The 21,144-nt window shown below is 32.8% G+C and overlaps 1 protein-coding gene across 3 annotated transcripts in view; it reads left to right on the forward strand.

The window, feature by feature from the left end:
- Phf14 (PHD finger protein 14) overlaps window positions 1-21,144 on the forward strand; it is a 193,273-nt gene that overhangs the window by 12,392 nt on the left and 159,737 nt on the right. For all 3 annotated transcript variants that reach the window (XM_046422440.2, XM_058572102.1, XM_046422441.2), the window contains exons 4-5: window positions 3,919-4,063; window positions 20,371-20,530. In XM_046422440.2, coding sequence (XP_046278396.1) covers window positions 3,919-4,063; window positions 20,371-20,530 — 305 coding nt within the window. The remainder of the gene's footprint in view (window positions 1-3,918; window positions 4,064-20,370; window positions 20,531-21,144) is intronic.

Raw genomic sequence — 21,144 nt, forward strand, 5'->3', positions numbered from 1 at the left:
TAGGAAAACAGCCTTCACCTCCTAGACCCCCTGAAAGAGTGTTTCCAGGGTGACACCTTGAGGACTGCTGCTGTAGAATTGAGTATTGTTTGCATTTAACACAGTCTGAAGAATCTCCTTGGGATATGTGTGTTTAGTAAATAGTGTGTCCTTTTCAGTGTTTTTTCTTTAACCATTTGAGATTCATTACAATTATTTTGATTATTCACTTGATTCTCTTTAGTAGACTAAAATCTTACGTGGTAAGTTTATTGAAGGGGGTGATGTAGCATTTTCAGAAAATAGTTCTCACTTTTATGACTTTAAAACTACAGATTTGGATGAGAATTAATGTAACAGAGAAGATCATGTCAATAAAAATGGAAGCTTTTTGTTTTGTTTGGAAAAATGAAGAATAACTCTAAATGATATTTAGCTTTGGAGATGATTTGGATTTTAGATTACTATCTTATAAATGTAACCTTATATTCTTTGCTTAATAGATTTTTTTTTGTCATAAAAAGATCTTACCTTTAATGGCCATTGTCATCAGATTTTTGCTAATTTATATATATATATATATATATATATAAAATTTGCCAAAATTTATCAATAGTTGCTTTTATTTGGAATGTCTTACTTATTAATCAGTTGCCTTTTTACAGATTTCATGGTAAAACAAATTGCTCTAAGTCCTGGATAAAAATCAGTTTTTGTAACATTGTACAAATATTTTTGGGGAGTCTTAAGAATTTAATGTTTTTTGAAACTTTGAGGAAGAGTGATTGGTCAGGCTTTTGTTATATTAATTTTTTCTAAACTTTTAATTCTGACGTATAGTGGAATTTCCTTCCATTAAACATTAGCACCCATCATGTTAGCTCCCCCATATTAGCCCATTGTATCGTTTATAATCATTTACAATCATCTCTATGGAATATATGTATAAATGAACAGAAAACATTTAAAACCTGCTGTGGAGAACACTGGGTAATATTATAACTTTTGAAATAAATTTTAAATGCCAATGGAAAAAAGTGAAATTAAGTAGTCTCTGATTTATTATTATAGTGCCCCATTTACTCTTTTCATATAGTAATTGTATTCCATTAAATTATTCTATTAGAATTATTTTTTGGGTGATACCCTTTTGCCATTCCATACCCATTTTCCTGATTTCTATTTTTATGTAAAGCCATATTATAAAAATTTTGTGTTAAAAATTTTAGCTTACCTATTTTCTCTAGAAACTTGAAAGAGGGTAGCCATCTTCAGGGAGATACTGACAGAAGCCAGGTATGGTGGCGCATGCATGTAATCCCAGCAACTCAGGAGGCTGAGGCAGGAAGATCACAAGTTTGAGGTCAGCCTCAGTGACTTAGTGAAGCCTTAAACAACAGCAAGACCCTGTCTCAAAAAAAAAATGCTAAGAAAAATTAATAATAACTTGGGTTTTATGTTCATTTGATCACAAGTGTGCTTAAATCTATATTTGATATGTTAAAGAAAAGTTAGATCATAATTTTTTCAGGAGGATGTACTTAGATTTTCTTATTGAAGCATTGTCTGCCAGCTATTTGTTTAGGTAAATATTGTGGGACTGTAGTTTTCTCTTTGCATTACAGTTCTGGTAAGAATCTACGTGATGGGCATCAGAGGCCAGAAATACCACTTAATTTTGTTTTCTCTAAGAGACAGTGTGAGCAGAAAGAAATTGGTCTAGATTTATAATTTAGATATTCACTATTTTTTGAGCAAAAAAAATAAAGGAATTAGAGACGCCCATTAATGGTGTTTTTTCTGACTCTAGAAATTTACTTTTTGCCATATGAGCAAACCATTTTTTTCAGGGCTGATAATTTGTTGTAATTCCACCAGAGAAATGTTGACAGAGTTCATTAACATGAATACCCTCTTGGTTATTAAACTGATTGTTCACTAGGTTGTTTCTTAGTCTGATTTTTAAAAAAAATCTCTATTGTGATAGTCTAAGAAAAACTTCTTTTTTGGACTTATCATAGAGCTGATATTTAAATTTGCAGTGCTCTGTGAGGCTTGTAAATTTTCTTTTGGGGTTCTAAGAGACACCCCAGTATAATAAATTATCAGTTTATATTTCTGTTTTTCAACCACCTAAAGAATAAAGAAGTGCAGAGGAAAGGAGGAAGAGAATGGACATTTATTGAGTGCCTAGTATTTGCCTGAAATGTTCATGTTACATATTGCTTCATTAATTCACATAACAGCCTCATGAGATCTGATTTTTTTCATCCTCATTTTACAGATGGGAAAATTTCAACTTTTATGGTTCAACAGCTATTAGAGCTGAGGATGAAACCTAACATTACTTTGCTTTTAAGTCAAATGCTGTTATCTTGGAAGCATATTAAAGATATGAAAATTTAGGCAGGTTTTTGTTTGTTTGTTGTGCCAAAGTACTATAAAACACGTGAATTTTCTCAAGGACTTTTTTTTTAAACCTTTATTTGCTATCCATTTATTAACTCCAAATTAATTTATTTTTTGGTTTTTTAATAAAAAGGAAAAAGTATAAAATTTTGAAGCAGTAGAATTCTTAAGGGAAATTACATTACCTCCTTGTTGACTTTTGAATTCTTTTCTGATTTGTTTTACAGGTCAATTTTAGATGTTATGCACAAAATATATTGAAATAATTGTAGTGACCTTCAAATGTTTTCAATAATGACTTAAAAACTGCTGTTAAAATCCCAAATGTTACCTTTGAATATTGTTTGGCAGAGTTTAAAAGAATATAAAAATATTAATATGAAACCAAATATATTTAGTGAGTGTATGGTATGGAACTAATTTTTTTTTCAACATTTATTTTTTTAGTTGTGGGTGGGCACAATACCTTTATTTTATTTTTACCTGGTGCTGAGGATTGAACCCAGTGCCTCACGCATGCTAGGCAAGCACTCTATCTCTGAGCCACAACCCTAGCCCCTGGAACTAATTTTTAATGATATTTTTGAATATAGTTAGGTTCATAAATAAAATACATACAGCAAAGTTTCATCATTTATTATATATAATGTTAAGCTCAATATATTAAATATGATAAGAAACATTTTCTTATTGAAATTTAAATCCATGATGCAGAAGATTTAAATTAAAAGAAGCAGATGCTGCTATTTTTTTGGAATATTTATTTTTTTATTCATCTACTATTAAACCTTCCTTTCTCCTTTGTATTATAACTAGCCAGTGTCTTTATTACCAGTTTGCACTAGATATTTCTTGACATAAACTTAGTAGAATACTCTGACTCTTATGTTAGCTAGTTACCCTGGATCCTTTTTTAGATGTTTTTTTTTTTTTTTTTGTATCTATATATTCAGCTATGGCTAGCTAGGCTCTGATTGACCCAGTACAATAATTCTGGAATTTCTGAATTTCCTAGTAAGTAATGGAGTATATAGACTATAACTTAGCCATCACATGCATACTTGCTTATGTGTTGCCTTTAACTTATTTCTTCCTGTTTCATATATGTTTGTCTTGTCTTTCCTAGGCAGAGTTAAAAACTCCCAAAGTGTAGGAACTATTTCTTATACTTTTTAAATCCATGTATAGGATTAGTAATCACTTGTGAATTAATTTTCCTTTCTTTTAGTTTAAGGGAAAAGCAGAATAACAAAGCACATAGGTTATTTGCATGCTTGCTTTTTCATTTCTCAGAGGAGGGAGAATAATGGAACTTAGAAATATGAAACTAAGAGAGAGGGTACTTATAGGGTCCTTTGACAAAGAGGTATACTTTTCAAATGTAGCATACTTTGAAGTTACTAAAAGAATGGAGAATGTGACATAAATTTGAAAGTGCAAAAATAATGTTTTAAAATAGTTTAAAGTGATAATTTTATTTATTAAAATTATTTTTAAGTGTAATTATCTTCTGATATATTTTAATATTAGGACTCGCTGATTCTTGAGAAGAGTCAAAACTGGAGTTCTCAAAAAATGGACCATATTCTGATTTGCTGTGTTTGTCTTGGAGATAATAGTGAGGATGCTGATGAAATAATTCAGTGTGACAATTGTGGCATTACAGTTCATGAAGGTAATTTTTCTTTTTTCTTTTTTTAAAGAAATGGCTGATACTGTTTAAATAGCTAAAATCAGCTCTTTTACATTGGTACTATTCAAAGGTTTTTCTACAATATTTTATGATAATTTGGTTGAAATAATACATACTGGATCCTTGTAGCATGGTGAATATTATTTTTGTGATTGTTTTAATTTAAAATGTGTTAAAAATAATTAAAATAGAAATATGGGAAGATAAGTATTTTTTAAAGGCTAGTGTAATGATATTTTCCTTAGTGATATAATTTATTTTAGTTCTTAAGTAAAATTTAGAAATAGGAAAAAAGTCTAGTATATTAGTTAAATAGAAAATATTATTAAAAACTTAGATTCTAAGTTTCTTCTTTTATAGTCATACTTCTTAATTTTGAATCTGAAAGATCTAGATATTTATTTTAAACTCTGAGACAGGAGCTACTATAATATATTGAAATTGTTCTTTAATTATAATTATAAATTTTGAAACTTTTATTTTTTCATTAAAAATCTTACTTTGACATAATTTCTGACTTACAGAATTATTACCTGGATAATATAAACAATTCTCATGTGTTTTTCACTGTGATTTCTTAAAATTTCATTTTACTCTATTTATTTTATCTTTTTTCTCATGCAACATTTTCCCCCCTCATTTCTAAGAGATTAAACTGCAGACATAATATTGTTTTCTCACTCTTAGTATTTCAGTGTTTGTATATTTCTTAATGGGAGATTCTTTTACATTATCAAAATCAGAAAATCAGCATTGATTGAGTACTGTACCTAATTTACAGACTATATTCAGAGTTTGCCAGTTGTGCCAATACTGCTATATCTAGCTAAATAAATGCCATAGAAGTTATTTTCGAAGTGTATAATATTAGGAAGCATAAAATATTTTTATTTATGGAATTACTAGTGATATTATTTTGATCAGTTGATTGAGAGAGTATTTTTCTGGTTTCTCTGTGGCAAAGCTATTTTTTCTTATTAGTTAATTTGTTCTTATCAGAGCCATGACTACCATGAAGCAGTATTTCAGTGGTTTTGCCCTTACCTGCCTTTCTGGTATTACAGCTCTAACCTCACATAGTTCCTTTTGCCCTCATATGGACCCCATGGAACTGAAGCTGACTGTGAGAATGTCTTCTGTTGCTGTTACTATTTATTTTTTTAGTAATGTATGTTAAGTATCTTCAGTATGCCTGAAATCCTATAAATTTTATGCATATGAAATAGCATTTACAAGTAGCATATACAAATTGTTGACCTTATGGATAGTAAACAAATAAATCAATAAATATCAGATAGTGGTTGTGAACTGGAGAAAAGTAAAGCAGGGCAAGGGGTAGAGGGGATGGGTGGATGGGATGGTTGTATGGATTGAAAGGAGTTTGTATTTATTTACTTATTTATTTTAAATATCTTTTTAAAATATTTTTTTAGTTGTCAACAGACCTTTATTTTTATTTATATGGTGCTGAGAATTGAACCCAGGGCCTCACACATGCTAGGTAAGCTCTCTACCTCTGAGCCACAACCCCAGCCCAGGAGTTTGTATTTATAAAAGGCAGTAAGTGTTCTCAGACAAGGTGATAGTTGACTAGTGACCTAAAGAAAGTGAAGAAGCAAATCATGTGAATATTTGGGGAATAGAGTGGAAAGGTCTTGAAGTGGGAACATTCCTGAAATGTTTGTGTATTGGTACAGAGAGGTTAGTGAGGCTAAAACTGAGAGAGCAAGCTGATTAGTGATGGGAATAGGGATAAGAATAAACCAGATGGAACCTTGCAGGTCATGGTACTGATTTTAGTTTCACTATGATAGATAGGAGTTTTGAACAGAGGTTAACATGATTTGATTTGTTTGGGAAGAATCACTCTTGTCTGCTGGATTGAAAATAGATTGAGGTGGATTTAAGGTGGGAATCTGGGAGGCTGCTTAGGAGACCCCTGCAGTGACCTGAGAGAATAGTAGATAGTAAAGTTTTAATTTTAAACAGTGTGGAGTTTAGGTAAAATGTTAGGATTAGAGATATAAATTTGGGACTCATCAGCCTGCAGATATACATAAAGTTTTAAGACTGAATGTGATATTTAGGAAGTAAGTATATATAACACAGTAATCCTAGCTCTTCATGGAATATGGGAAACACATGGCCAGAAGGAGAACCATGAATGATGACTAGAGAAGAATGTTTCAGAAAGAGAAAGTGAGTGACTATGTATAATAATGTTTTTAGAGTCAGATATGGGACTCTTGTCATTTGAGAAACTGCCCTAATACAATGGTAGAGTTCAAGTACAGCACCAGGCAAACTATCCTAGAGGTTATGGGAAAATAGACTCAGTCACAAAGTGCCTAAACAAATGAAAAATATACATAAAGAAGCAAGGGAAAGATGGGAGTAAATTAACACACTTAGGGTATGATACCAGTAGTGTATCATACATGCTACCTAAATCCTGGGGTAACAGTGTTTGTATGTCCTGTTTTTTTTTTTTTTTTTGGTTGTTTTTTTTTGCTTTATCAGCCTTCCTTGCTGATGCTGTGCTTATAAAGATCAGAACCCAGTGTATCCTGAGTTGATACATACCATCAGGAAGATACAGGGATAAGTATATCTGACCACAGCTTTGACTCTCTAATTAACGTGTTGAACAGCCTTGAGTTTTATTTGTTTCTTAGGCAGTGGATGCATGATGCCCAGAATATGTATCACTGATGTATGGCCAGATTAAAAGTCTTATAAAAATGAGGTTCTTCATGTCTCATGCATATTGAATCCTGACTCTTTGGGGCCTTTTGTGTATTTAGTAATTTCTATGAGTTTTTCTACAAAAGAGAAGCAAGGAAATGGGATCTTAGATAAAAGGGGTATGAAATCAAGGTTGGGATTTTTTCTTCTTATGTTGTATTTGTTATTAGTTGCTGTGTCAAGGATAATCCCCTAATAGAATAACTTAACAAGCATTTATTACTTGTGTGAGCAATTAGTTGGGTGGTTCTTGCATAGGATCTCCCACAGAGTTATACATAAAAACCATCAGCTCAGGCTGTAGTCATTTTAGGACTTGATTGTGCTGAACTGTTTGCTTTCAGGTTCACTTACATAGTTGGTAGGCCTCAATTCTTTGGTTACTGTTGGCCAGAGATTTCACCACGTTTGCTTCTTTATATGCTGCCTGAATGTCCTCGGGACAGGGCTGTTGGCTTTAGGAATGAGTGATCAAAGAGAAAAAGAGATGGAAGTAATTGTATGAAAGAACTAGTATTTTGGGACATGTATCATTTCTTGATGTGTTTTGTTGTTCACACAAACCAACCCTAATCAAATGTGGGAGAAGACATTCCAAGAGTGCAAATACCAGGAGGTGCTGATTGCTGAGGGCTATCCTAGAGGCTGCCTGTGACATGTAGACACTGTATAGCATGTTATATACTGATGGAGATGACCCAGTGGAAAGGGAGAGTTGACAATTAATGTAGGAAAGAAAGAAGAATAGTTGCTGGAGCAAGGGCTTTTTTTGGTACTAGGTATTGAACCTAGGAGCTCTATATCCCTGGCTTTTTTTTTTTTTTTTTTCTGGTGGGGAAGGCAGGGTCTTGTGAAGTTGTAGAGGCTGGCCTTGAAGTAATGATCTTCCTGCCTCAGCCTCCTGAGTTGCTGGGATTACAGGCATGTGCCACCATACCCACCTATGTATCCAGGGATTTGAGTACAAGGTTAGAGGGGATGATATCCAGTCCCAAGTAGAATGATTGAATAGATAAATTGAGTAGTCTTAGTAACTTAAGGGAAAAGAAGGTATAAAGGTACAGATATAGGTTGTTAGATGTGGTGGTTGGAACATGTGAAGTTATTTTTGGAAAGTTTCTTATTTTCTCAGTGAAATAAGCATCCAAGCTATTAGCAGATAATGGCATGGGGAGGAGTTGGGGATTTATGGAGAGGTAGAATAGCATAAAATATTTTTATTTCGGAGAGTATATGGACTAAGAAAATATGTTTGTAAAAAAATATGTATATTTACATACATACATACATATATATGTGTATGTGTATGTGTGTGTGTATCCATACATACACACACATACATATATATAGGTACATACACGTACACACAGGTTTGTATAAATGTATGTACCTGCACATCTGTTTGTCAGCAGTAAGGGACCATTTGATATTAGTGGTAGTGAATATAAACTGAGAATGGTCAACATTATTGTATATATATATATGTATTGTGGTCTGGATATAGTTTGTCCCATGAGGTTCATGTGCTGGAAGCTTGGTCCTCAGTGTGGCAGAGTTGAAGTTATGGGACCTTTAAGAAGTTGGGGCTAGTAAAAAGTAATCAGATCAGGTATGTTCCATTTTCATGAATGGATTCATGTTATCAATGGGTTGTTATAAGGCAAGTTTGGCTCTTAGCTCAATCTATTACACATATGCCCCCTTCTGCATTTCTCCTTCCAGTTCTCTGCATGCTGTGATGTAACCAGGAGACTCTTGCCAGTTTTGGCTCTTTAGCCAAACATTATATATTACCTGTTGTCAGATATTCTGTTATAGCAACACCAGTTGGGTTCAGACTTGTTTTTTCTTTTCCAGATATTGTTCAGATTTCCAGGAGTGTGTACAGAGTGAAGGGAATATCACCTAACAGGAATGTTGCCTAGGTTGTTGTATCTATCACCACTGATGATCACAAATATATTATGGCTATTTTATAAGTGTCATTGCTGATGTTTTATGCAGGAATGGCTATGGTTGTTAGGGTTGGTGGTTTATGCTGAGACTACAGTCTCTGTATTTTATGCCATTCTTAGGTCTACTTTTCTTTTTCTCCTCTTTTTTTTTTTTTTTTTTTTTGTGTGTGTGTGTGTGTGAATGGTGAGTGAACGTTTTACCACTGAACTACATTCCCAGTTGTTTGTATTTTATTTTTTTAATTTTCAGACAGGGTCTCACTAAGTTGCTGAGGCTGGCCGTGAATTTATGATCCTCCTGTTTTAGCCTCCCTAGTCTGGGATTACTGGTGTGCATCATTATACCTGGCTTTAGGTCTACTTCTTAGGTCATGGTTATTGATCATGGATGTAGTTTTTAAGGCCAGCCCAATGTTTTTTTTTTTTACTATTTATTTTTTAGTTTTAGGTGGACACAATATCTTTATTTTATTTTTATGTGGTGCTGAGAATCAAACCCAGTGCCTCATGCATACTAGACAAGTGCACTACCACTTGAGCCATATCCCCAGCCCCCAGCCCAATGGTTTTAAGAAATTGAATTGGTTCCCAACATTTAGACTCTGGGAGATTTAATTGTACATGGTTTGAATTTGGAACTTATTTTGAAGAATACAAAATTCTAGCTGCACTAGGGTTTCACTCTCATGGGACAACAAAATACTGGAACTGAATAGGGCTGTCACCTACAGGTGAGGCCTGTAATTTTCAGTTCCCCACAGTCCTTTCCCAAAGCATTTACTCATTTCAGTTAGTTGCCTAGTCACTGGAGGTATTAGAATATATTGTTCCTCATCTGCTTTGAGAGTGTTGATACCTTGTGGTTTCAATGTCCTACATCTGTAATAGTAAAGCAACTTTTTTTACTATAGCTTCTTCCTTCAGGATTCCAGCCTGAGTCTGTTGGGGGCTAATACCATTTAAAGTTCAAAATGTAATCTTCTTGTATGTCCTATTGTTTTTTAATCAGTCTGTTCCCTGGGACTATTAACTTGGAGAGTTTATTCCCAGTTGAGTCATTGTTCAAATGCACAGAAATTCCTGGAAGGGTACTGCATTAGTCCTACTAAGTGCTTCAAGATAGTAAAGGTTCATGATGGGGCCTCTGCTGCAGATGAATCGATGCATTAATGGCAAATACCTTCTTTCTAAGGTATCTTTGATTTTTAGAAACAACTAAAAAGTCTTTCTGAGTCAAGGCAGACTAGTAAGATGATCAAGCTGAATAGTAATGCCATTTAAGAAAAAAAAAGAAATTGTGTTCGTAAGCTCATGTAACAATTTTCTTATATAATTCATTAGACTGTTTGATAGGAGTTCAAGTTTCAAATATTTTTGAGCATTTGCTAATGATTACTTATTTTATTCCACAAACTTACCCATTCAAGTTGGAGTCCCATTTTTATGAAAGAAGGGAAGACAAAAATGATGCTTTTAAGTGTGATGCTTTTAAGCTTTTTGAGAGCTAGCTAATATGTGACTCATAAATAAGGAAACAGATTAGTTTTTCATCTTTTTAGGTGATTGTGTTGTATAATTAATTTGTTGGTAGTATAGTTGACATCACCTGTCTGAAAATTCCAAATATTTCAAATGCTCTGAAATATTTTTCATTTTATTTATTATTATTAGCACATATGAATCGTGTCCATTAATGGGATTAATGGGTACATTAATGGGATTCACTTTGATATCTTTACACAGGCATCTGTTGTAAATTGATATGTTCATTGACCCTTCTTCTACTCTCATATCCCTCCAGCCTCCCTGGAAATACTAGGGAATTGTCCCTATTAGTAATCCCTCTTCGACTTTCAGATTAACAGTCCCCACCCCCTATCACATATGAGAGAGAACATACAGTACTTGTCTTTTTTTTTTTTGGTTGTTGATGGACTTTTATTTTATTTATTTGTATGTGGTGCTGAGAATCGAACCCAGTGCCTCATGCATGCTAGTAGGCAAGTGCACTACCGCTGAGCCCTAGCCCTAGCCCCCAGTACTTGTCTTTCTGTTTCTGACTAGTTTTGCTTAATATCTTCCAGTTCCATCCATTTTACTGCATATGATAGGATTTCATTCTCATTTATGGTTGAATAAATACTCCCCTGTGTTGTATATATACCAATAAAGATGTATAGATATATGTAGATATATACATATATATGACAAGCACCTAGGCTTAATCTGTATCTTGTGTATTGTGAACGGTGCTGCAATAAACATGTGCATGCAGATATCTCTTTTGTATGCTGACTCCATTTATTTTGGATATGTAGCCAGGAGTGGAATTGTTAGATCAAATGGGAGTTAATTTTGGGGTTTTTGAGGAATCTCTATACTGTTTTCTTTACTCTTTCTTTTTTTTTTTTATTACTATATATGTTTTTCTTTGTGGTGTTGGGGATTGAACCCAAGGCCTCACACACGCTCCACAAATACTTTACCACTGAGCTATATGTCCAGGCTCTATACTGTTTTCTGTAGAGGTTTTATTAATTTATATTTCCAATTATATTTTGTAAGGGTTTCCTTTTTTCTATTTCCTCACCAGCACTTGTTAGTTTCAGTTTTTTCATAATATTTCTGTTCTTACTGGAGTGAGATAATAGCTCACTGAGGTATTAATTTATATTTTTCTGATGATTAGTGATATTGCATATTTTTATGTATACTTATTTTTTTGTCTTCTTGTGAGAAATGTATAATTAAGCCCATTGCTCACTTTTAATTTTTTTAATTTTAATTTTAAATTTTTTCTATGGAGGTTTTAGAATTCCATCTGTATCCTGAATATCAACCCCTGTCAGAGGTATAATTTGCAGATATTTTTTGCTTCACCTTGTTGATTGTTTTAGCTGTGCAGTAGTTTTTTTAGTTTGATGTAATCCCATTTTGTCAAAGTTTGCTTTGGCTTCCCATACTTATGGAGTCCTGTTTGGAAAATCATTGTCTGTATTAATATATGTTGAAATGTTTTTCATCTTTTTAGGTGACTGGTGATTTAGGTGATTATTTCAATATATATTGAAATGTTTCCCCTGTGTTTTCCTCTAGTTTTCTCAGAGTTTTAGGTCTATGTTAAAGGCTTGGAGCCATTGTGAGTTAATATTTGTACAGGGCGAGAGGTTAAGTTTTAGTCTTCTGCATGTAGATGTCCAGTTTTTCAAGTACCATTTGTTAAAGAGGCTGTCCTTTCTCCAATGTACATTTTTGACATATTTGTTGAGAATCAATTGACTGGACACATGGATATTTTTTTCTGGTTCTTAATTCTATTCCATTGGTCCCATGACTATTTTTACAACAAAAACATGCTGAGTTTTGCTACTATAGCTTTGTAGTATATCTTGAAATCAGGTATTGTAATATCTCCAACTTTGCTTTTTTGCTCAAATTTGCTTTGGCTATTCAGGGTCTTTTATGACTCTATATGAATTTTAGGATTGTTTTTTCTAGTTCTATGAAGAGTACCGTTGGTATTTTGATGGGGATTGTGTTGAATCTGTGTGGACCACTTTGAGTAGTATTGTAGTATGGACATTTTAACTATTCATTCTTCCAATTCATGAACATGGGAAATTTTTCTTTTAATGTTTTCTTCAATTTCTTTCTTTAATGTTCTGTTATTTTCATTATAGAGGTATTTCACTTCTTTGGTTATGTTATCTCCTATGTTTTTGTTTGTTTGTTTACAGCTATTGTGAATGGGATTATTTTCATTGTTTCTTTCTTATTAGATTCATTATTGGTATATAGAAAAGCTACTGAATCATAGAATCATATTATTTGCAAACACAAGTAATTTGAATTCCCCCTCTCTTACGTGATTACCTCATGTGTATTTCTCTTGCCTAATTGCTCTGGCTAAAATTTCTAGTACCATCTTGAATAAAAGCAGTGAAAAGGGACACCCTTGTCTTGTTCCTGATCTTAGAGGAAATGCTTTCAATTTTTCCCCATTTGGTGTGATGTTGGCTACAGATTTGTCGTAAATAGACTATTATTTTGAAGTATGACCTGACTTTTTGTAACTTGTTCAGGGCTTGTAACATGAAGGGCTGTTGGATTCTGTTCAGTACTTTTTCTGCATTTGTTAAGAGGATATCATTTTTGTCTTTCATTCTTTTCATGTGATGTATTACGTTTATTAATTAGCATATGTTGAATCATCCTTGCATCCCTGGAATGAAACCAACTTGATCATCGTGTGTGATTTTTTTTTTATGTGCTCTTGATATACTAATATTAGTAGTTTTGGAGGATTTTTGCATCTGTGTTAATCAAGAATATTGATCTATAGTTTTCTATTTTTGTTGTGTCCTTGTCTTATTAGTTTTTTACAATGATTTTTGGAAGATTCTTTTCCCTCTCAATTTCTGTGAAACAGTTTGAGAAGCATTGGTGTGTGTTCTTCAAAAGTTTGGTAAAATTTATTAGTGAAACCATCTAGTCCTGGGCTTTTCTTTGAGGGAGACTTCTTGTTACTGCTTCAATCTCATTACTTGTTGGACCATTCAGTTTCCCCCCGCCCCCCTTGGTTTAATCTTTGGTAGGTCACACATGTCTAGAAATTTGATAGCTAAAAAAATGCTAGCTAAAGGTTTGTCTATTTTATCTTTTCAATGATCCAGCTCTTTTCATTTATGCTTTGTATTGTTTTTAGACCCTATTTCATTTATTTCTGTTCTAATAATTATAATTTCTTTCCTTCTACTAATTTTGAGTTTGGGTTGTTCTTTTTTAAGACCTTGAGATGTACTGTTAGTTTGTTTATTTGAAATCCTTCCTTCTTCTTCTTTTTTTTTTTAATGTAGGCATTCATTGATAAAAACTTCCCTCTTAATCGTGCTTTTGTTATATCTCACAGGCATTTTGTATGTTGTGTTTTCATTTTTATTTGTTTCAAGGAATTTTCAAATTTTCCTTCTAACTTCTTTAGTGACCCATTCTTTATTCAAAAAGAGGTTTAGTCTCCATATATTTGTAGGTCTTTAGCTCATTTTAATTGGATTATTTATTTTCTTATTGTTGAGTGTTAAGAGATCTTTGTTTTAGATAACAGTTTCTTATCAGATATGCCTTTTGCAAATATTTTCTTGTATTCTGTGGTTGTCCTTTCATTTTCTTGAGAATGTCTTCTGAAAAACAAAAGTTCTGCATTTTAATGAAATAATTAATTGCTGGGATTACAGGTGTAATCCTGTAATTGCTGGGATTGTCTCCATGCTCAGTCCTACATAATTTCTTAACAGGTTCCCTTTGACTTACTGGAATTCTTCCTTTTTTTTTTAAATGTTAGTTTCTTGTCTGTTTTCCATAATACCTGTATTGTCTATTTTTGCAAATATTTTTGCCATCCTGTCCTGTATCTTTTAACTTTGTGGTATTTTTATTATTTAGAACTTCTTATATAGTTAATACTCATGGATAACTCTTTATTGCTTTTTAAGTTTCAAATTTAATTTTCATTTAATGTTAATGCAGAAAAAGGGAAATTTTCTAAAGCAAAACAGGTAGTAGTGTTGCTAGGGTTTTTGTTTTGTTTTGTGATTAAAGTGATAGACTTCCATCTTGTAATTCAGGCATGCAACGTTTCCTTTAACTGCCCATGGTTAAGTATGAACTTTTTGAATGCTTTAGAGAAATTGTTTGCCCATTGTAATACAGTGCAAGAATAGTTAATGAAATATGGGAACTATAGTATAGAGAGAAGAAAATGATTTTTACTTTATTTTATTTATTGGTCCTTGGGATTGAACCTGGGGTGCGCTATTATTAAGCTAGATCCCCAGCCATTTTAACTTTTTTTTATTTTAAGACAGGGTCTTGGGCTGGGGTTGTGGTTCAGCAGTAGAGCACTCACCTAGCATGTGTGAGGCCCTGGGTTCAATCCTCAGCACCACATAAAAATAAATAAATAAATAAAATAAAGGTATTGCGTCCAACTACAACTAAAAAAAAAAAAAAAAAAAAAAGACAGGGTCTTGCTGTGTTGCTATGAGGCTGGCCAGGAACTTGGGATCCTCCTGTAGTAGTTGGGATCAGATAAAAAGCATTTGTAATGCAGATTTTCCTTGAGTTATATTGGGTTTCCTTCTATAAAATAATTTTAAGTTAGAAATATGGTACATTGAAAATGCAGTGAACATACCTCATCTTCCAAACACTGTAGTCTAGTTAGCAACAGTATATTGTGGAGTATGGGTTGTTTATACTTATGATTACATGGCTGGCTGGGAGCTATGATTAGTTGTTGCTGCCCAGCATTGAGAAAGAGTATTGTACGGCTGGGGTTGTGGCTCAGCAGTAGAGCGATCGCCTCGCAAGTGCGAGACCCTGGTTTCAATCCTCAGCACCACATGAAAATTAATAAGTGAAATAAAGGTATTGTGTCCAAGTACAACTAAAAAATAAATATTAAAAAAAGAGTATTGTATAGTGTATTGCTACCTCTGTGGAAAGATCAAAATTCAGAATTGAAGGGTGGTTTCTATTAAATGCTTATTGCTTTTGTATCATTTTGAAGTGGAAAAATTGTAAATGAAACCACCTTAAGTCAGAGTTGGTCTGTACTCCTAATATCTAGGTAACTCCAGTGTTCTGGTGGATTTTATATATCTTTGATCCTTTTTTAAAAAATCCTCAATAATCATAATTAAGAGAGGTTTTTGAGATTTTGCTAAAAGGTATTGCTCCAAATATACTTATTAACTTATGTAATTACTTTTTAGAGTGCTTAATTCATCTAAATGTAGGTAAATCTCTTTTCTCTGAATACTGAGGGCTATGGTTTATTACTTGGTATAAACATCTTTGTGGCAAGATCTTGCAACTGACTTGTTATCTCTGAACACGATGTCACGTATCCTGATGTACTGAACGCAGTGTGTCTTAAGAAAATGTCAGGTGTGTATTGTAGTATATGACAGAACATTATGGCATATAACCTCCACCCCATTTTTTTAGTTTTTAATCTTTTGTTAGCCTAGCCCTGGGTTATTTTTATTTTTTAGTGTATGCAAAAAATATATCCTCATAATTACTTAACTCTGTAGTAAAACATGTTCAAGTTATAACCATTTGGATTTTATAAGTCATTTGACACTTTGGTTCTTTTATGTTTTAGGATATATTTCTGACAGGTACGTTATGTTATAGGTACTTTAAAAATTTAATTATTTTAAAGTCTATTTTCGGTATGTGTCTTATAATCAAAGATCTAATTATAGGTGTTATGTATAAGAAAAGTATTCTCTTTTATGTTTTAAATGTTCTCTTTAGTGTTCCTGTTTTTTTTTTCTATATATACTGAGAGATATTAGGATAGATATTGTTAAATACACGTTACAGGTAAAGATAAGTAAGCCTCAGAATTTACATAGCAAAAAAGTAGAAGAGTGTAAATCTTTTGGTCTCTTCTAAAAAGCTGAATGGGGAAAATTTCCACTGGGTTGAGATCCATACCTTTGTAACATTCAAAACAATTGTAAACCACATTTTATATTTTTCCTTTCAATATGATTTGTGTAGATTGCCTGTGTTATTCAGAGGTTGATCCTAATTACATGGTGATAGGAACATGTTTTCTATGTTTACTTATTTGAAAATATACCATGTACATGAAAAGGTTTTATTTGAATACATTTTTAATTTTACATGTTTACCTGTGTGAAAAAATTTTTTTCCTTACTTATGTTTATGGAAGCTGAAAGTGTACGTGGTCATTAATTAAAATGGATTAGAATGGATATAAAGTACTAGCACTTGGTCTAGAGATTAGTAAACCAAACTATTTCTCCGTGTGGCAGAGAGATATGGAAGAAGTGAAAGGGGCAAGTAAAGAAATTTGTAAAGGTAACAACGTAGTGTGTGTCATTTTTCAGGTCATTTCTTTAGCCAAAGAAGAAATTTCTCATTCACTTGTTGGTTGTTCTTTGAACTGGGTTCAGCAATATTCTGGAAGTAGAGCTCAGAAATTAATTATTCCCAAGGTTGTGATTAATTATTATTAATCATCATTATCAATAATGGTTTATTATTAAATTATTATTTATTATTAATTATTAAATTAATAATTCCCAAGGTGGGTGATTTAAAACTCTGTGTAAATATTTGCCATTTGCATTGTATATCCTTTAAAAATGGAACTGAAATTTTGCTTTCTTTTACACAAATGAATTGCTGTGATTTGCCCCTGATTTTGCTGAATGAAGTGAATAAATTTGATAGTCCTGGGGGCCTTTATTATCTTGGTAATTGCTTATGTGGGTAAAGATTTTATCTAGTTTAAAAAAATTGTTTTAAAGGAACATAGATATTTTTCCTGCTCTGGTATTGGGTAGCCCATTGAGAAAATAGATAGACTGTGTATTGTTATATTTTGTTTTTCTTTGAAAACAATATTTTGCTATGGCTGCTTTTAAAGAAAAACCTTTCTTTCATTGGTAAGAATAACTTCTCCCAAGAAGAAAATCATATTTTCTTTAAATTTTATGATTTCACATTTAGAAAATTTATATCTAAACAGAAGTGATGAATGCCAGCCATAATTTAATACTTAAGAAATTAATGATATTATTCCTTTGCTTATCTTGAGTGCTTAATCTATATCCTTTAAAATCTTTTCTTTGGCATTCTTTTGAATAACTTTTGGGTTATATTAAAGTTTACTAGTAAAACTTTTTGAGTAGCTTAAGGCTAACAGTAATAACAGTAATTAAGAATTACTTGAGGCAGTTTATGTCATAGTTCCAAAGCCATGTTTTAGTTTTCTGCCAATTAGGCTATTTTAATTATGGTCAGTGTTGAGTAATAATGATGTGAATAAAATACAAGTAATTATTGATCCATAATGATGTCTAGTGAATTAATGTTGGTAGTTTAAAATTACTTATAAATCATATATGGTTCTTGATTTTTTTGACTCAGTGTTTGTATCATTATTTATTTTAATTTGAATATCTTTGGATGGCTGTGAGAGGTCTTTCTCTAGTTTAGATTTCTGTTGCCTGCTTAGAGTATAATCATTTCAAATCTACCTGATTTCAACATTGGTTGTACATAGACTTACCTAAAAGTGGTAAAGCCTTCTAAAAGAAGATCATGACTGAAACATGCCATTCCTAGTGACTTTTTAAGTTTCATCAGTTTATTGGGAGTTATTTAAGACTATCCTCTTAGAATAAGTAGTTAAAAGTATCCTGGGATGGTTGATATTTGGTTATTTTTTAGAAGTGATCTATCATGAGAGGTAATAAATGTGTTTTAGGAGATTAGGGAAATGCCTAAACCTGAGGCTGATGAGGACATACTGCAGGGCTAGAATTAAGTTGCAGTCTATTTCATTACAATGTGTACTTGAAGTTGTTTTTCCAAAGGATATTTTAATATAAAGGCAGTGTCTTCCTTTTTAGAAGGAAAACTGGGTAATATGAAGTATATATGTATACAGTACCATTTTGGGCTAAAATGAAAGCTCTTTAGGAGTCATCCCTATTAGTGTCTCTAGAGAAGTACCATTTTTTTTTTTTTTGGTTTTGTTTTGGGTACAAGGGATTGAACCCAGGAGTGCTTAACCCCCGAGTCACATCGCCAGCCCTTTTAATATTTTATTTAGAGACAGGGTCTCGCTGTGTTGCTAAGTGCCTTGCTGATCTGCTGAGGCTGGCTTTGAACTCTCAATCCTCCTGCCTCAGTCTCCTGAGTTTCTGGGATCACAAGCATGTGCCACTGTGCCCAGCAAGAAGTACTCTTTATTGTAAGGCATCAGTAGTTTAGCATGTTTTTTATAGTCTGGATGAAGTTATTTCTCAGAACTTTTCTGTTTCCTTTTATTGGATCCCACGTTTATGAGTACTTTGTCGGTACTCATATATATGTTATGCATCTTGATGCTGAGAAAGAACTAATTATTCAGGATAGTGGATGCAGTATCACTAGTAAACTTGGTTAGTTTGTCAGGCACCAAGACTGTCATTCTTCAATGCTGAGTTTATAGACAAAATTTAGTTTCAGGAATTTTAATGTTGTGAACTTGATCTTATTAAGATGTTGGCAGTGAAGTACTGCCTGAAATTCTGGCTTACACCTTTTCCATCTACTTTACTTTTTTTTTTTTTTAATTGGTACCAGGGATTGAACCCAGGGGCACTTAAACACTGAGCCACATCCCCAGCCCTTTTTAATATTTTATTAGAGTTGGGGGTCTCCCTAAATTGCTAAGGCTGGCTTTGAGTTTGCTCTCTTCCTGCCTTTGCCTCCCAAGCCATTGGGATTACAGGTGTGCGCCACTGCACCTGGCCTACTTTACTCTTTTAAAGCTAAAAATTGGGGAAATCTTTTTGCTTTTATGACACTTTTAAGCAGATCTGGGTGGCCAAATTGTAGCCTCAAATATAACTTGTAATTCTAGGAATGCATATTTGAGTAAATAGGGAAATGTTTGGTTTTGATAATTGAAAGGTGGTTGAATTGAAACATTACATACCATACTCTAAAATGTAAAGAATTATCTTGTTTTTTAGCTATGTTCACCAGGACCATTGACGATTTTTATAACATTATTTGCCTAAATAATTTAACTCCTCTGAATATTGAAGTTTAGTGAAAAATAATAAGAAAAATAGAATGACCTTTTGTTTTCATCCATTGTAGTTGTGGATAAATTTTCTCAGAAAACTGAATAATTATAAATTTTTAAGGATATTAAATACCTCTTAGAGTTATTAAATATCTCTTACAGAGTTGGTTCAGTTGGGAATGGAATGTAGCCTCACTCTAGTCTGAACTTTTCAAATAGTTCTAGATTTTTAAGTATGTATGCATTTATGTTTCTGCATTATTTTCCTCTTAACACTTACTTTTGCATTTCTAGTTGTTTGAGTTTGTGTTATAATCTGCTTTCTCCAAAATTAGATCAAAGGCTTTTTTTTGTGTGTTTATTGTATGAACTTGACCTTTTTTTTTTTGGTACCTGGCATTGAACCTAGGGGCGCTCAACCACTGAGCCACATCCCTAGCCCTTTTTAAAATATTTAGAGACAGGGTCTTGCTGAGTTGCTTAGAGCCTCACTAAGTTGCTAAGGCTGGCTTTGAACTTGAGATCCTCCTGCTTTAACCTCCCAAGCTGCTGGGTTTACAGGCATGTGCCACCATGCCTGACTTAATTTGATCTTGATATAAAGGTAGCTTAGTAAATATTTTCTAATCAATACTTTATTAATATTATTTCTTTTTAATATAACTTTTTATATGTTCAAATTAAAATTAAAAAAAAATTATAAAAAATTTTTCCTCTTTTAGTGCTTTTCCTGTGAGATAAAACTGTTTTAAAGTATCTTTTATTTGCTTTGTGTATACTATGTTAGGTGGGAAAGTATTTTTATAAAATGATTTTACTGGGTTTCAGTATCATTCTTATAAACCACTGTTTTTTATTTTTCAGAATATTTCCTTATTTCCCTTTTCTTTTGCAATTTTATAAACATGAGTTTAAAAACATACCCTAATCAATTATAACTGGTTTTCTTTTTCTTCTTCCTTTTTTAGGTTGTTATGGAGTTGATGGAGAGAGTGACTCTATTATGAGTTCAGCTTCTGAAAACTCCACTGAACCTTGGTTTTGTGATGCTTGTAAATGTGGTGTTTCCCCCAGCTGTGAACTGTGTCCTAATCAGGATGGGATTTTCAAGGAGACAGATGCTGGAAGGTTGATGTCTTAATTACATTGGATTCATAAGTCTGCTTTATAACATATTTGTTGTTCTTTTATTCATAGTTTCCTGAATTTCACATTTCATTTGATTGTTTCTTTGTATTTTATTTGGGTAGAAAAAATGGCCATGAAGATACAGGTGTAGAGGTGGAAGAAAGACCACTTATTGGGTATTTGATGCAATTGGTCTTTGCATCATCCCATTTAATTTTTTTTAGTACTGGAGATTGAACACAAGGGCATTTTACCACTGAGCTATAAATCTCCAGTCTTTTTTATTTTTTAATTTGAGGCAGAGTTTTGCTAAGTTGCTAAAGGTCTTGCTAAATTGCTGAGACTGGCCTTGAGTTTGATGGTCCTTGTGCCTCAGTCTCTCAAGTTATTAGAATTACAGGTGTGCGCCACTGCATCCAACTTCCCATTTAATTTTAATAATGACCTTATGAAGAGGCAAGTAGTAAATTTTCTGAAATTATAGGAGTTGTATTTGAGGTCTTATTAGGTCAAGGTCACAAGGCAGTAAATAGTTAAATTTGAGTCCAGATCTATCTCACTTCAGGAATATACTATATAGGGACTTAAAAGGGGAAATTTCAATGAAAGAATGG

This window comes from Marmota monax, unplaced genomic scaffold (genome assembly GCF_021218885.2).
Source record: "Marmota monax isolate L192 unplaced genomic scaffold, Marmota_monax_Labrador192_F-V1.1 WCK01_AAM20220418_F8-fsc00027, whole genome shotgun sequence".
Lineage (NCBI taxonomy): Eukaryota > Metazoa > Chordata > Mammalia > Rodentia > Sciuridae > Marmota > Marmota monax.